At 41.2% G+C, this 14227-nt stretch overlaps 1 protein-coding gene across 5 annotated transcripts in view; it reads left to right on the plus strand.

Annotated features, from left to right (window-relative positions):
• The first annotated feature begins 4687 nt into the window (after nt 1-4687).
• SRP19 (signal recognition particle 19) overlaps nt 4688-14227 on the plus strand; it is a 32640-nt gene continuing 23100 nt past the window's right edge. The window contains exons 1-5 of one of the 5 annotated variants that reach the window (XM_055298390.2): nt 4688-5088; nt 6188-6263; nt 8158-8229; nt 8322-8433; nt 11114-13747. In XM_055298390.2, the coding sequence (XP_055154365.1) occupies nt 5048-5088; nt 6188-6263; nt 8158-8229; nt 8322-8433; nt 11114-11247 (435 nt within the window). In that variant the 5' untranslated portion in view covers nt 4688-5047 and the 3' untranslated portion in view covers nt 11248-13747. Of the gene's footprint in view, nt 5089-6187; nt 6264-8157; nt 8230-8321; nt 8434-9329; nt 13748-14227 lie in introns of those variants that run through there. The other 4 variants (XM_055298392.2, XM_063612911.1, XM_055298393.2 and 1 more) reach the window with 4 other exon arrangements.

A 14227-nucleotide genomic window follows, 5' to 3' on the forward strand; every position in this document is an offset into this window, starting at 1 on the left:
TTCATCATCTCCACAATTTTTCCATGTCCATTTTCATCCTCCTTTAATTCAACCTGCCTTTCCACAAGCATAAGCCTTTAAAAACTTCATATTTGGCTGAAACTTTCATTGTCAGTGTGGTAACAATATTGCATTCTTTCTCTCTTCCTCATCCCTCCTCTCTGTAGTTGTACAGTATCTCAGCAATGGTGTGGAGTTTAATAGGAGTGTGGATTTGGCATTGAATGACACTAAAAAATATTAGCTCTGTCATTAATTCTCTTAATTCTCTTAGTATATATGAACCAGGAAACGTTACTAGCAATTATAATATTGACCTTTTTGTCTCCAATTACTTAGATGTCTCTACAAAAACAATTCCACGGTAAGTAGGCTACTTGCATGTATTAGCAGACTACCTCATTCATTTTCTACTTTTTAATATGTGTATGCGTATCCTAAACCAAGAAAATTATGTATTTTAAAGTTTGGATTCATTTCATCTCTAAATGTACTCCTCAATTTTAGGTCATTGCATGACACTGTTTTTACAGGAATCATATACACTTTAGAAAGAAGTAAACGTTATTTATTTACATGAGGAGCAAACTTAATTTTGTGCTAAAAAAAACTACAAGGAAGATTGAGAGACATAAGTGAGAACATGAAGGCAAGTCAGGGGCTTCCAGTCAGACTAGCTGAGCATCTATGCTCAGCCATTATTAGCATGAATGGGCCAATTATTTAACCTCACTGAGACTCAAACTTTCATGAACATTTTTGTTGGTTGAGTTTGGTTTTTCAGTTTGTCTGCTTTTTTTATCTGTAAAAGAGAAAAACTATCTCACTTTGCCTGGCTTTTTGAAGCATGTCTGTGTAGGTGTGGAATAAACATCCGTTATTAAAATAGGAACAAAGGTGGGTTTAGTTGAATGGAGATGCTGAAATACTACTTTGCAATCAATCTAAGTGATGCAAAAAATATACAGGCATACCTCAGAGATGTTGCAGGTTTGGTTACAGACCACCGCAATAAAGCAAGTATCATAATAAAGCAAGTCATACAATTTTTTTGATTTCTCAGTGCATATAAAAGTTATGTTTACATTATACTGTAGTCTGTTAAGTGTGAAATAGCATTATATCCAGAAAAATAATGTACATACCATATTAAAATACTTTATTGCTGAAAATGCTAACAAGCATCTGGGCCTTCGGAAAATCATCATCTTTTTGCTGGTGGACGGTCTGCCTCGGTGCTGATGTCTGCTGACTGATCAAGATGATGGCTGCTGAAGGTTGGAGTGGGTTTGGCAATTTCTTAAAATGAGACAACAGTGAATTTTGCCACGTCAACTGACTCTTCCTTTCACAATAGGTTTCTCTGTAGCGTGTAATGCTGTTTGGTAGTATTTTACCTATAGTAGAACTTCTTTAAAAACTGGAGTCAGTCCTCTCACACCCTGCCACTGCTGTGTCAACTAAGTTTATGCCATTCTAAACCCTTTGATGTCATTTCAGCAATGATCACAGCATATTCACCAGTTGTTTTCATCTTAAGAAACCACTTTCTTTGCCCATTCATAAGAAGCAACTCCTCATCATTCAAGTTTTATCATAATTATAACAATTCAGTCCCATCTTCAGTTTCTACTTCTAATTCTAGTTTTCTTGCTATTTCCACCACATCTGCAGTTACTGCCTCCACTAACGTCTTAAAGTCCTCAAAATGATCCCAGAGTGTTGAAATCAACTTCTTCCAAATTCCTGTTCATGTTGATATTTTAACCTCCAATGAATCACAAATGCTCTTAATGCCATCTAGAATAGTGAATCCTTTTCAGAAGATTTTCAATTTATGTTGCCCAGATCCATCAGAGGAATCACTATTTGGCAGCTGTAGTTTTACAAAATGTATTTCTTAATAACAGATGAAAATAAAAATTACTATTTGATCTATAAACTGCAGAATGGATGATGTGTTATCAGGCATGAAAACATTAATCTCCTTCTAGATCTCCATCAGAGCCTTAGATGTCTAGAGGTCTAGGTGCATTGTCAATGAGAACTAATACTTTGAAAGGAATCTCTTTTTTTTTTGTCTGAGCAATTGGTTTCAACAGTGGGCTTAAAAATATTCAGTAAAGGCTGGGTGCGGTGGCTCACGCCTGTAAGCCCAGTACTTTGGGAGGCTGAGGCAAGAGGACTGCTTGACCCCACGAGTTCAAGACCAGCCCAGGTAACATAGCAAGACCTTGTCTCCACTAAAAATGAAAATTAAAAAAAAATCAGCCAGGCATGGTGGCATGAGCCCATAGTCCCAGCTACTCAGGAGGCTTGTGTCGGAGGATAGCAAGAGTGTGGGAGGTCGAGGCTGCAGTGAGATGTGATAGGGCCACTGCATGCCAGCCTGGGTGACAGAGCGAGACTGTCTCAAAAAAAAATAATTCAGTAAAGCATGCTGTAAACAGATGTACTATCATCCAGGCTTTGTTGTTCCATTTAGAGAACACAGGCAGAGTTGATTTAGCATCATTCTGGGGTCTCTAGGATTTTTGGCATGGTAAATGTCCATTGGCTTCAACTTAAAGTCACCAACTGCATTATTCCCTAACAAGATAATCAGCCTGTCAGCAGCTTTGAAGCCAGGCATTGACTTCTTCTCTCAAAGAGATAAGGATTTTGGGTGCTACATCCTAGATGGCATCTTTTTCCAATAGAAGGCTGTTTTGTCTACATTGAAAAATCTGTTGTTTAGTGTAGCCACTAAATGGGGCAGCTCTGAAGCCAGACATTGACTTCTCTCAAAGAGACAAGGATTTTGGGTGCTACATCCTAGATGACATCTTTTTCCAGTAGAAGGCTGTTTCGTCTACATTGAAAAATCTGTTGTTTAGTGTAGCCACTAAATGATATTATCTAATCATTGATCATCATCAAAGATATTAGCTACATTTTCTGGATAACTTGCTGCAGCTTCTCTATCAGCACTTGCTGCTTCACCTTGCACTTTTATGTTATATGTTATGGAGATGGATTCTTTCTTAAACCTCCTGAACCACCCTCTACTAGCTTCCCACTTCTGAAGCTTCCTCACCTTTCTCAACCTTCACAGAATTGAAGGGAGTTAGGGCCTTGCTTGGATTAGGCTTCGGGTTAAAGGAATGTTGTGACTGGTTTGATCTTCCATCCAAACCCCTAAAACTTTCTCCATATCAGCAATAAGGTTGTTTTGCTTTCTGAACATTTGTGTGTTTATTGAAGTAATTTCCTTTTAATTCCTTCAAGAATTTTGTCTTTGTATTTACAACTTGGCTGTTAGGTGCCAAGAGGCCTAGCTTTCAGCCTATCTTGGCTTATACATGCCTTCCTCACTAAGCTTAATCATTTCCATCTTTTGACATGGGAGACATGTGACTCTTCCGTTCACTTGAACACTTAGAGGCCATTGTAGGGTTGTTAACGGGCCTAATTTCAACACTGTTGTGTTTCAGGGAATAAGGGACTCCAGGAGACGGAGACAGATGGGAAATGGCCAGTTGGTCGAACAGTTAAAACATATACGTTTATCCATTAAGTTCCCCATCTTATCTGGGCATGGTTCATGGTGCCCCAAAACTTATTATTATTATTTGAGACGGAGTCTTGCATTGTCACCAGGCTGGAGTGCAGTGCTGTGATCTTGGCTCACTGCAACCTCCACCTCCCGGGTTCAAGCGATTCCCCTGCCTCCCGAGTAGCTGGGACTAAAGGCCTGTGCCACCATACCCGGCTTATTTTTTGTGTTTTAGTAGACATGGGGTTTCACCATGTTGGCCAAGATGATGTCTATCTCCTGACCTCGTGATCCACCTGCCTTGGCCTCCCAAAGTGCTGGGATTACAGGCATGAGCCACCACACCCGGCCTTAAACCTATTATAATAGTAACAGCAAACATCACTGATCACCGATCACCATAACAGAAATAATGAAAAGGTTTGAAATATTGCAAGAATTACCAAATGTGACACAAAGTATATGCTGCAGGAAAAATGGCACCAAGAGACTTATTCCAGGCGGATTTGCCAAAAACCTTCCATTTGTAAAAAGGCAGTATCTACTCGCAGCAGCAAAGCGAAGTGCAATAATGAAGTATGCCTGTAGTGATGGCACATGGTATCCTTCAGAAGTTTTAAAAGGTGAAAAGTTTTGTTTTGTTTTTCTGAGACGGAGTCTTGCTCTGTTACCCAGCCTGGAGTGCAGTGGTGTGATCTCAGCTCACTGCAACCTCCACCTCCTGGGTTCAAGTGATTCTCTTGTCTCAGCCTCCGAGTAGCTGGGATTACAGGTGTGTGCCACCACACTAGGCTAATTTTTGTATTTTTAGTGGAGACAGGGTTTCACCATGTTGGCCAGGCTGCTCTCCAACTCCTGACCTCATGATCCGCCTGCCTCAGTCTCCCAAAGTGCTGGGATACAGGCGTGAGCCACCGCACCCGGCCTAAAAGGTGAATAGTTAAGTTTCTAACACACAGCACACTGAAACACAACGTCTATAACTTTGCTAGTTCTACTACTATAAAAATCCATTTTGCCAAACTGAAAGCAAGCTCTAGGGCCCAGGAACGGATAAAAATTAAACATAAGGAGTATTTCCTTCCCTGCTCTAACATATATTTGCATCCTGAACCACACAGATTCCCCTCGTTGCACAGTCTTCGCCCCTTAACAGAGGGTAGCTAGTACCACCCATACTCGCTGAGAAACTGAAAACGAGGGAGGGTAGAAGTTAAACCCTTTTTAGTGGCGGTGCATGCGCCCCACATGGTCTTCCCGGCTTGGGAAAGGAATGAGAAGCTTTCATGATTCTCTCGCGAGAGGGGAAGTCTTCACGCCACGTCAGAGACTAGCGATCCTGGCGCCGAGCGACAGGTGCCGGAACAAACAGGCGGTGAGAGATCGAGGACGCGGGACCATTTGGTGGGCAGGACTTCCGGCGGAGAAGCGGACTGTCCTGGAAACTCAGAGCCGGGTTCCGCCTGGGTGTCTCCCTGCGGCTCCTGGGCTGGTGTTTAGACTGTTGTGAAGATGGCTTGCGCTGCCGCGAGTTCCCCAGCCGACCAGGACAGGTGGGTTCTGGGGAGGTGGGTCCCCAGAAAGGAAGGGGCTTGCTCTGGTGCCGCGGGTGCTACACCGCCCTTGTCCGCTCCGCGGCCTCGAGAATGGCCTAGCTGATCCAGCTCGCCCTGGACGGGCTCCGCGCCTCTCACTGGCGGCTCGTTTTTCTGAAACATGCAGCCGCCACCAGGCTCTTCGCAGGGCTCCTGAAATTCAGACCGTAGGTAGCCTAGTGTTTACCTGTACGCGAGACAAGGATTTTGGGTGCTACGTGGACGTGATACCAAGTAACATAATGACAATGTGAGAAATGTGTTCTTTTTAAGTATTGTTGCGTTCAGAAAGGCTCATTTGTGAAATTTTAAGGTTTTTAATACCTCGGACACTTTATATAAGAGGGCGGGCCCGTTCTCAGGAACTTTTGACAGGCTGCTGTGTCTAATGTAACAGTTACCCTAGTCGTTTTGTTTGTATTCGTGTGGTTTTTTTTCCATCCAATGTAGTGGATAAAGTTTATTTTTAAGTAAGTTAAGTAAAAGGAAGGTAATTTAAAGAAAAAACATCAAGCAAATAATAGAATAGGTGTACCAGCAATGATGATGACGACGACTACCACGGACCAAAGGATGTATTTTTGAAAATACTTGTTATTCGTTGAGTGTAGTTGTCCAGGTTCTTGGCGTTTTGAGTAAGGAATTGAACAAAACACACAAAGCAAGGCAGCGACAGCAGATTTATTTTAAACAAAAGTACACTCCACAGGGTGGGAGCAGGCTCCAGCAAGCCGCCCAAGAGCTGTTGGTTACCGCATTTTCCGGGGTTTAAATACCCTCTAGACGTTTCCCGTTGACCAATGCCAGTCTGATTGGTTGAGGGAGGGGCATCAATCAGAATGAGGAGTAGGCCCGCGGCCAGTCTGATTGGTTGCTCCAGGGGACCAATCCGAGGTACTTTGATTTTTCAACTGCAACGCAGAAAAAGGAGGGGTTGAAAACGGAGTAGCCATCTGATATGTAGTCAGCATGAATTGGCCTTCGGTTCCCTGCCACCCGACCCTTTTCTCCTGCGTCTTACTGCTCGTGATACCACTTATGCTATTGTCTATGGCAGGTTTATTTGTATCTATCCTGCTTATTTAAATAATAAGAAGACCATCGCAGAGGGAAGGCGAATCCCCATAAGTAAGGTAAGCAAATGGCTGGCACCTTGGTCCTCGAGGGAATGGGGGGTGTCATCCTGGTCGGGCCACGTCATCTCGTTAGAGCCGCAGGGGGTTCTCTTCACTGCATTTATTTAGGGCTTGAGGAGGACACAGCCAAGAATTGGGGTGCGTTCCTTAGTGTTGGTGAAACCACAAAGGCATTAATTCATAGCTGAAGGGATTTTTTTTTAATGTCTCTTAATGAGCCGGTGTTTGTAAAGAAGTGGGGGCAGAGTCTGTAGAGTTTACATGTTTTTAAAACAAAGTTTATGACAGTGTTCCCCTTGATACAGGAAATCAAAATTATGACATTGTACGATATATTAGTAATGTTCAGAATGTAGTTGAGATTTTTTTTAAGTATGTGAAGAAGACTTGCAGAAAGTTCAGCCCTGTTGAGTTTTATTAAAGTGCCATTTGTATTTTGTAATATGACAGATTTAAGACACCTAGGTTTGATGCAGTGAATTCTTACATGATAAATACATCTGGATGGTAACAAGCACTCAAAAAAGAAAACACTGCAAGCATCCAGGAAGATTGCTTTGCATTCCCTCTCAGTCACTGTCGCCTCCGTGTATGCTCAGAAATACCAGGATGACCACTGTCATGACTTTAACACCATAGATTACTTTTGCTTATTTTTCAATTTTCTGTAAATGGAATTGCTATGTACTTTTGTATCTTTTTTTCACTGAACTTTAAGCTTATGAGATTTACCTACATATTTGAATGTAGTTGAATTTTCATTGCTCTACAACAGGATTTGTTAATAGCAGCACCATTGCCAGTTTGAGCTAGATAATTGTTGTTGGGGGTTGTTCTGTGCATTTTAAGATGTTCAGCAGTATCCCTGGCCTCTACCCACTGGATGACAGGTCAGCCCCCTCCAGTCCCCCATCCCCTAGTTGTGACAATCAAAAATATCTCCAAGCATTGCTAGATGTCTTTTGTGTGTGGGTAGGGGTAGGGAGGCTGAGGACAGAATTTCCCTGCTCAAAACTACTGCCCTGTCTCCTCTATAGTATTGCATTGTGTGAGTATGCCAAAGTCTTTTCTACCTTCTTTTTTGTTTGTTTTTTTAAGAGACAGGGTCTGGCTCTGTCACCCAGGCTAGAGTGCGGCGGTGTAGTCTCAGCGCACTGCAGGCTCCACCTCCCGGACTCAAGCCATCCTTCAACCTCAGCCTTTTGAGTAGCTGGATCTACAGGCACACGCCACCGTGTCTGGCTACTTTTGTATGTTTTTGTAGCAATGGGATTTCTCCATGTTGCCCAGGCTGGTCTCAAACTCCTGAGCCGAAGTGATCTGCCTGCCTTGGCCTCCCAAAGTGCTGGGATTACAGGTGTGAGCCACCACTCCTGATCCTTTTTAATCTGGATGGAAAATTGGATTATTTCTATTAATAGTTTGAGGCCATTATAAATAGATGTCTTTTAGTGAACATATTTTTGCTTTTTTGTAGAACGCATCTGGGAATGGAATTGCAGGGCCATAGAGAAGGCATATATTCAGCTTTAGGAGATACTAGCAGTTTTCTAAAGTGTTCCTATGTATAATTGTTTAAGCAATCAATAATCATTGAGCACCTACTCATGTTCAGAGTACCATAGGTGCTGGGGAATACACTGGTTAACAAAACAAAGCCCCTGCCCTCAGAAGTTTATGTTCTGTTGGAGGGGAGATGGGCACACAGTTATGCATTAGTGTTATTCCTAGGAATTTTTAAAATTACAATAGAAACGTCTGTACTTAATGAAAAAGGAAACGTAGGGTTTTGATACTTGTTTGATTATAGTATTTGAAATTATTTACCCAACACTATGGCAGTGTCCACTTAAAGCACATATATTTAGTGTTTATGTTTTTAACTGTTCAGGCTGTTGAAAATCCTACAGCTACAGAGATTCAAGATGTATGTTCAGCAGTTGGACTTAACGTATTTCTTGAGGTATGACGTGGTTCTTCACAATTTTCCATACTCATCTAATTGATGTAATAACTTTCTTAAGCCCTGTTTTTCTTTTGTTTCGTTTATGTTAGAAAAATAAAATGTACTCTAGAGAATGGAATCGTGATGTCCAATACAGAGGCAGAGTCCGGGTCCAGCTAAAACAGGAAGATGGCAGCCTCTGCCTTGTACAGTTCCCATCACGTAAGCTTTTTTAAATGAATCAGTGGGGCTCAGGGATAGGTTTCTCCTACACAACACAAAAAAGGTTCTAAAACTGAAAGGTAAAAGTCAGAATTTGCATTCTGAAGATTAATTTAAAGACAGGACTGCTGCTCATGGAGAAAAGCAGTAGTTCTAATTTCTTTGAGGTGAACGACCTCTTTGAAAATGTAATGAGACCCACTAAACATTTTTCAAAAAAATTGTTGTGTGAACATTTTATAAACCTCTGGAAGTCTGTCATTGCTCCCAGGTTAAGAATATAAAATTATTAAATCTTTGGATGTTAATTGCCATTTTAGATCCTAGAGGTCCTTGAGGTCTCTTAATATCTATAATATCTAATGATTCTATCATTAGTAAATCTGAAAAGCAATATTGACTGAAAAAAGCAAGAGATAATGCATAGTGTGGTACCACTTAGGTAAATTTAAATACAAAATATTACTATTTATGGATAGATGCATATGTAATGTTGCTTATTGGCATTTTTTTGAAATGCTCTGTAAGGAAACACTCTTAAGACAGTAGTCACCTAATGGTGAGCGGGGTAGAGAGTAGAGACACAGGGGTTGATGGTCATAGAAGAGTGTTGCATCATCTCTAGTGTTTTATTTTATGAAAAACAATAACAAAACTAGACATCAATATAACAGAATGTTCTGAATATTAGGAAGATAAGTTTTTGTTTACATGTTTATTTTTCTGAATTTTCATCTCTGAAAATTTTAATTTTTTAAAACAAAGCTATTAATTTTTTGTTTCAGTTTAATAACCCCCTCAGTTTAATTAAACTCTTTCATTAAATTTACTTAAAAATAATGAAATCGTCAGACAAATTGACAACTTTTTGATTTTTTTTTTTTTTTTTTTTTGAGATGGAGTCTCGCTCTGGCTGGAGTACAGTGGCGCGATCTCGGCTCACTGCAACCTCCGACTCCTTGGTTCAAGCGATTCTCCTGCCTCAGCCTCCTGAGTAGCTGGGACTACAGGCATGTGCCACCACATCCAGCTAACTTTTGTATTTTTGACAGAGACGGGGTTTCACCATGTTGGCCAGGATGGTCTCGATCTCTTGACCTCGTGATCCACCCACCTCGGCCTCCCAAAGTGCTGGGATTACAGGCATGAGCCACTGCCCCCAGCCTGATTTTTTTAAAATAGAGAGACAAGGGTCTCACTGTGTTGTCCAGGCTAGTTTCAAACTCCTGGCTTCAAGCAATCTTCCCATCTTGGGGAGATCCCAAAATGCTGAGATTACAGGCGTTAGCCACCATGCCCAGCCAGCATGTTTGAACTTTTATTTTTAAAGACAAGGTCTCACTCTGTCACCCAGGTTGACTGCGGTGGCACGATTATGGCACACTGCAGTTTTTTTTCTTTTTTTTTTTTTGAGACAGAGTTTTGCTCTTGTTGCCCAGGCTGCAGTGCAATGGCGTGATCTTGGCTCACCATAACCTCCGCCTCCCGGGTTCAAGTGATTCTCCTGCCTCAGCTTCCTGAGTAGCTGAGATTTCAGGCATGAGCCACCAGACCCGGCTCATTTTGTATTTTTGGTAGAGATGTAGTTTCTCCATCTTGGTCAGGCTGGTCTCGAACTCCTGACTTCAGGTGATCTGCCCACCTTGGCCTCCCAAAGTGTTGGGATTATAGGTGTGAGCCACCGCGCCCGGCCAACACACTGCAGTCTTGACTTCTTGGGCTCAAGCAACCCTCCCGCCTCAGCTTCTCAAGTAGCTGGGAAAATAGACACATGATTTTTTATTTTTTCTAGAGATGGGGTTTTGCTATGTTTCCTAAGCCAGTCTCAAACTGGTGGACACAAGTGATCCTCCTGCCTCAGCCTCCCAAAGAGCTGAGATTACAGACATGACCCACTGGGCTCAGCCTAAAATTGATTGTTTTTTATATACTAAAAGCCATCAGGATTGGTAGGTATTGCTAGATGCTTCAAGTTGTGTCTAAGGAGTGACAGTATATTCTGATGTTTTTTCTCCTTAACATTTTCCTATATTGTATCTCAAAAGACCAAAAACAAACAAAAACTTGTAATTAACTAGTAGATAAAATAGGGGTAGAAATTGTGGTGAGAACATGTCACTTCCTATTTCCAGTAAGACCCAAGTAAGATAGTAAAAAGAAAGCAGAGCTGAGGAGCTTGTTCTGTTGGGGGTGAAGGTAGCTGGTTGTAGGTGTGCAGAGCAGGAATGCATGTAAGTGTAGATCATCTGATCTTACCCATCAGATCTCTTGTAACTTGATGATACTGTTTTTTTGTTGTAAGACTGAGAAAGCCCTGTGTTTCAGTGTCTTAAGATACAATGATATTCTGACTCTGTTTCTACCTGAGGTATATTTGGATACATACTGCTTAGATCTTCAAGCTGATTACTAGGACCAAGACCAAAATTTCTGTTTCATACGTAGTGTTTTGCCTTTTGATTTTATTCATTTAAATATTTTCAGCATTATTCTCATTCTCAGTACATTTCCCCCGACTTGAGCTAGTCAGTGTCTTCAGTCATTTGATTTTTGATTTTTTTAAAAAATTATTTTCCGTTTTCTTGATGTGGTAGTTTCTTACACTTTGTGATATTCAATTTGATGACTTTTTATGTCTTATTTCTCAGATTATACACTAAGCCTAACTTCTGGTTCCTAGGTAAGTCAGTAATGTTGTATGCAGCAGAAATGATACCTAAACTAAAAACAAGGACACAAAAAACAGGAGGTGCTGACCAAAGTCTTCAACAAGGAGAGGGAAGTAAAAAAGGGAAAGGAAAGAAAAAGAAGTAACCTAGTATCAGCATCAAGTATGTGGTACTACTGTAAGAGACATGAATGGAGACTTCTAATTTGTATCGGAGGGAAACAGAAACTTTTTGTTTGCATCATTTAACTGAACTGTGAAACCTTGTGCCTCTCATCTTTATCATCGGAGTTGACAGTGAAACAAATTTACATCAGAAGTTTGCATCTCGCTTTTATGCCGTATAAAATAATTTTTTTGTCTTTCAGTGCAGTTTTTTGGAAGAAAATATTTTTAAATGGACAGTGGGCTGTACAATAAGTTACTTGAAATAAGTTACTTGTTTCAGTTAAATTTCAGTTAGATTTAAAATAAACATTTTGTCCACCTTTTAAGTTAATGAAATAAAATTTGAAACTGACTTTTGCAACTTTTGCTTATGAACTAATGCTAGGAGAGGAGGGATAATTAAGAATAAAATATGTAGTGAAAGTTTCCATAGTGTGAGCCTAAAACTAGAAGAAACTGTGGTAGGTCCTTTTGTGGGTGGGGGACAGGGGAATCTGTAAAAAGCCAGTCTGTAGATCATATTTTAATGTGTTACTCGAATCGTTCAGTTTTTTTTTGACATGGAAAGTCCTGGATTTTAAGCTTTAAATTTGCTTATTTTATAGGTTTAAGAATATGATTTTCATGGGAGTTCTAAAATTAACTGCTTTAGCACCTCGAGGTACACTTTCCTTCAAGAAATTAAATTGGATTGGTGCTCCTGAATTTATTTCAGAGCAGTTTCTGAAAGTAGTGATTTTGAGCTATCCCGATTCCTGTTCTTCCTGAGGCCTGGTTTAGCTCTTCCTTGAATTCTGCAAGCTACCTCATATTTTCATTAAATTCCATTTTTTTTTAAGTTTGTTTGTTTTTGAGACGGAGTTTCACTCTCATTGCCAAGGCTGGAGTGTAATGGCACGATATCGGCGCACCGCAACCTCTGCATCCCAGGTTCAAGAGATTCTTCTGCCTCAGCCTCCCTAGTAGCTGGGATTACAGGCATGTGCCACCACACCTGGCTAATTTTGTATTTTTAGTAGAGACGGGGTTTTTCCATTTTGGTCAGGCTGGTCTCGAACTCCCGACCTCAGGTGATCTGCCTGCCTCGGCCTCCCCAAAGTGCTGGGATTACAGGCATGAGCCACTGTGCCCAGCCTTCTTTATGTTTTTATTACTCACAGTCAAACATTCCTATTGATTGTAAAATAAGCAAACCTAGAGTTGTGGAGATTGATATGTATTTATTTATTTGAATTGAGACGGGGTCTTAAACTCCCAGGCTGAAGTGATGCTCCTGCCTCAACCTCCCAAAGTGCTGGGATTACAGGCATGAGCTAACTGGCCTGTTGACTTTTTTTTTTTAAACTCTAACAATTTCTGTTTTATAGTGAACATAATAGTATAAGAGTTCATGTATTTGACTTACAGATAAATCCTGGGAAGAGGGGAGTATGTGTAAAACATAATTCAGAGCAGCCTTCTTTGAGAAAGTGGATGTGTTTGGCTGTGTAACAAAACAGTAAGGGGATGTGTTTGCTGTGTAACAAACCAATGAGGGATTTAAGCAGCAGATTTTTGCCTCATATGTTAAATCCAAGTGAGGTTGCTGTGGTTGTTGGTTTAGCTCTCAGTGATGCCTTTTTTGTATTTTTCTGCTCTACTGTCCGTGACATATTTCTAACACCTTTATGGTTATTGTTCCTGCTTTTAAAAGGGCTGATATTTACGTGAGTGCAAGGCAGGAAGAAAAGGTAGCTGTGCCAGCCACTTCTGGCAAGCAGTTCTCCCACCTCAGCCTCCCAAGTAGCTGAGACCATAGGCATGAGATTTCTCAAAATTCCTCCCAGCAGGCTTTCACTTAGTTTCATCGTTGAGAACTGTGACAGGTCCATCTCTAGCTGCAAAGGAGGCTGAGAAAGTGAACCCAGCAGTCCTCCTTATCCTTGGGGAATACATTCCAAGAGTGGATCCCTGAAACAGCAGATAGTACTGAACCCTACATATACTATGTTTTGGCCTATTTATATATACTTGATATGGTTTGGCTGCGACCCCACCCAAAATCTCATCTTGAATTATAATCCCCCAATCCCTATGTGTTAAGGGTGGGACCAGGTGGAGATAATTGGATCATGGGGGCAGTTTCCCCTGTGCTGTTCTTGAGATAATGAGTGAGTCTTACGAGATCTGTTGGTTTTCATAAGTGCCTGGCGTTTCCCCTGCTTGCAGTCACTCCATCTCGCCGTGCTGTGAAGGTGCCTGCTTCTCCTTTGCTTTCTACCATGATTTTAAGTTTCCTGAGGCTTTCTAGCAATGCGGAACTGTGAGTCAATTAAACCTGTTTCCTTTATAATTGCCCAGTTTTGGATATTTCTTCATAGCAGTGTGAGAATGGATTAATACATACCTATGATAAAGTTTATAAATTGGACACAGTAACAGATTAACAATAAAATAGAACAGTTGTAACAATATACTATAATAAAAGGTATGTGGCAATTGTCAGTCTCTCAAAATATTGTGCTATACTCACCTGTTTTGGGACCAAGGTAACTGAAACCACAGAAGTGAAACCACAGATGAGGGGGTGACTGCATAGCTTTTTCAGTCCTGACAGCCAAGGCAGCTAAGGAAGAAAGTAGTTGAGAATGCATACTGGGCCAGATACAGTGGCTCACACCTATAATCCCGGCACATTGGGAGGCTGAGGCAGAAGGATCACTGAAGTCCAGGAAGTCGGGCCCAACCTGGGCAACATAGTGAGGCTGTCTCTACAGAAAATAAAAGAATTAGCTGGGCATGGTGGCACATGCCTATAGTCTTAGCTACTTGGGAGGCTGAGGTGGGAGGATTGCTTGAGCCCTGGAGGTGAGACTGCAGTGAGCCGTGATCATGCTATTCCACTCACCTCAACAGAGCTGGACCCTGTCTCAAAAAAAAAAAAAAAAAAAAAAACTGTACTGTGGTAGCCAACTGAAA

The sequence above is a fragment of the Symphalangus syndactylus genome, chromosome 11, assembly GCF_028878055.3.
Source record: "Symphalangus syndactylus isolate Jambi chromosome 11, NHGRI_mSymSyn1-v2.1_pri, whole genome shotgun sequence".
Taxonomy (NCBI): Eukaryota; Metazoa; Chordata; class Mammalia; order Primates; family Hylobatidae; genus Symphalangus; species Symphalangus syndactylus.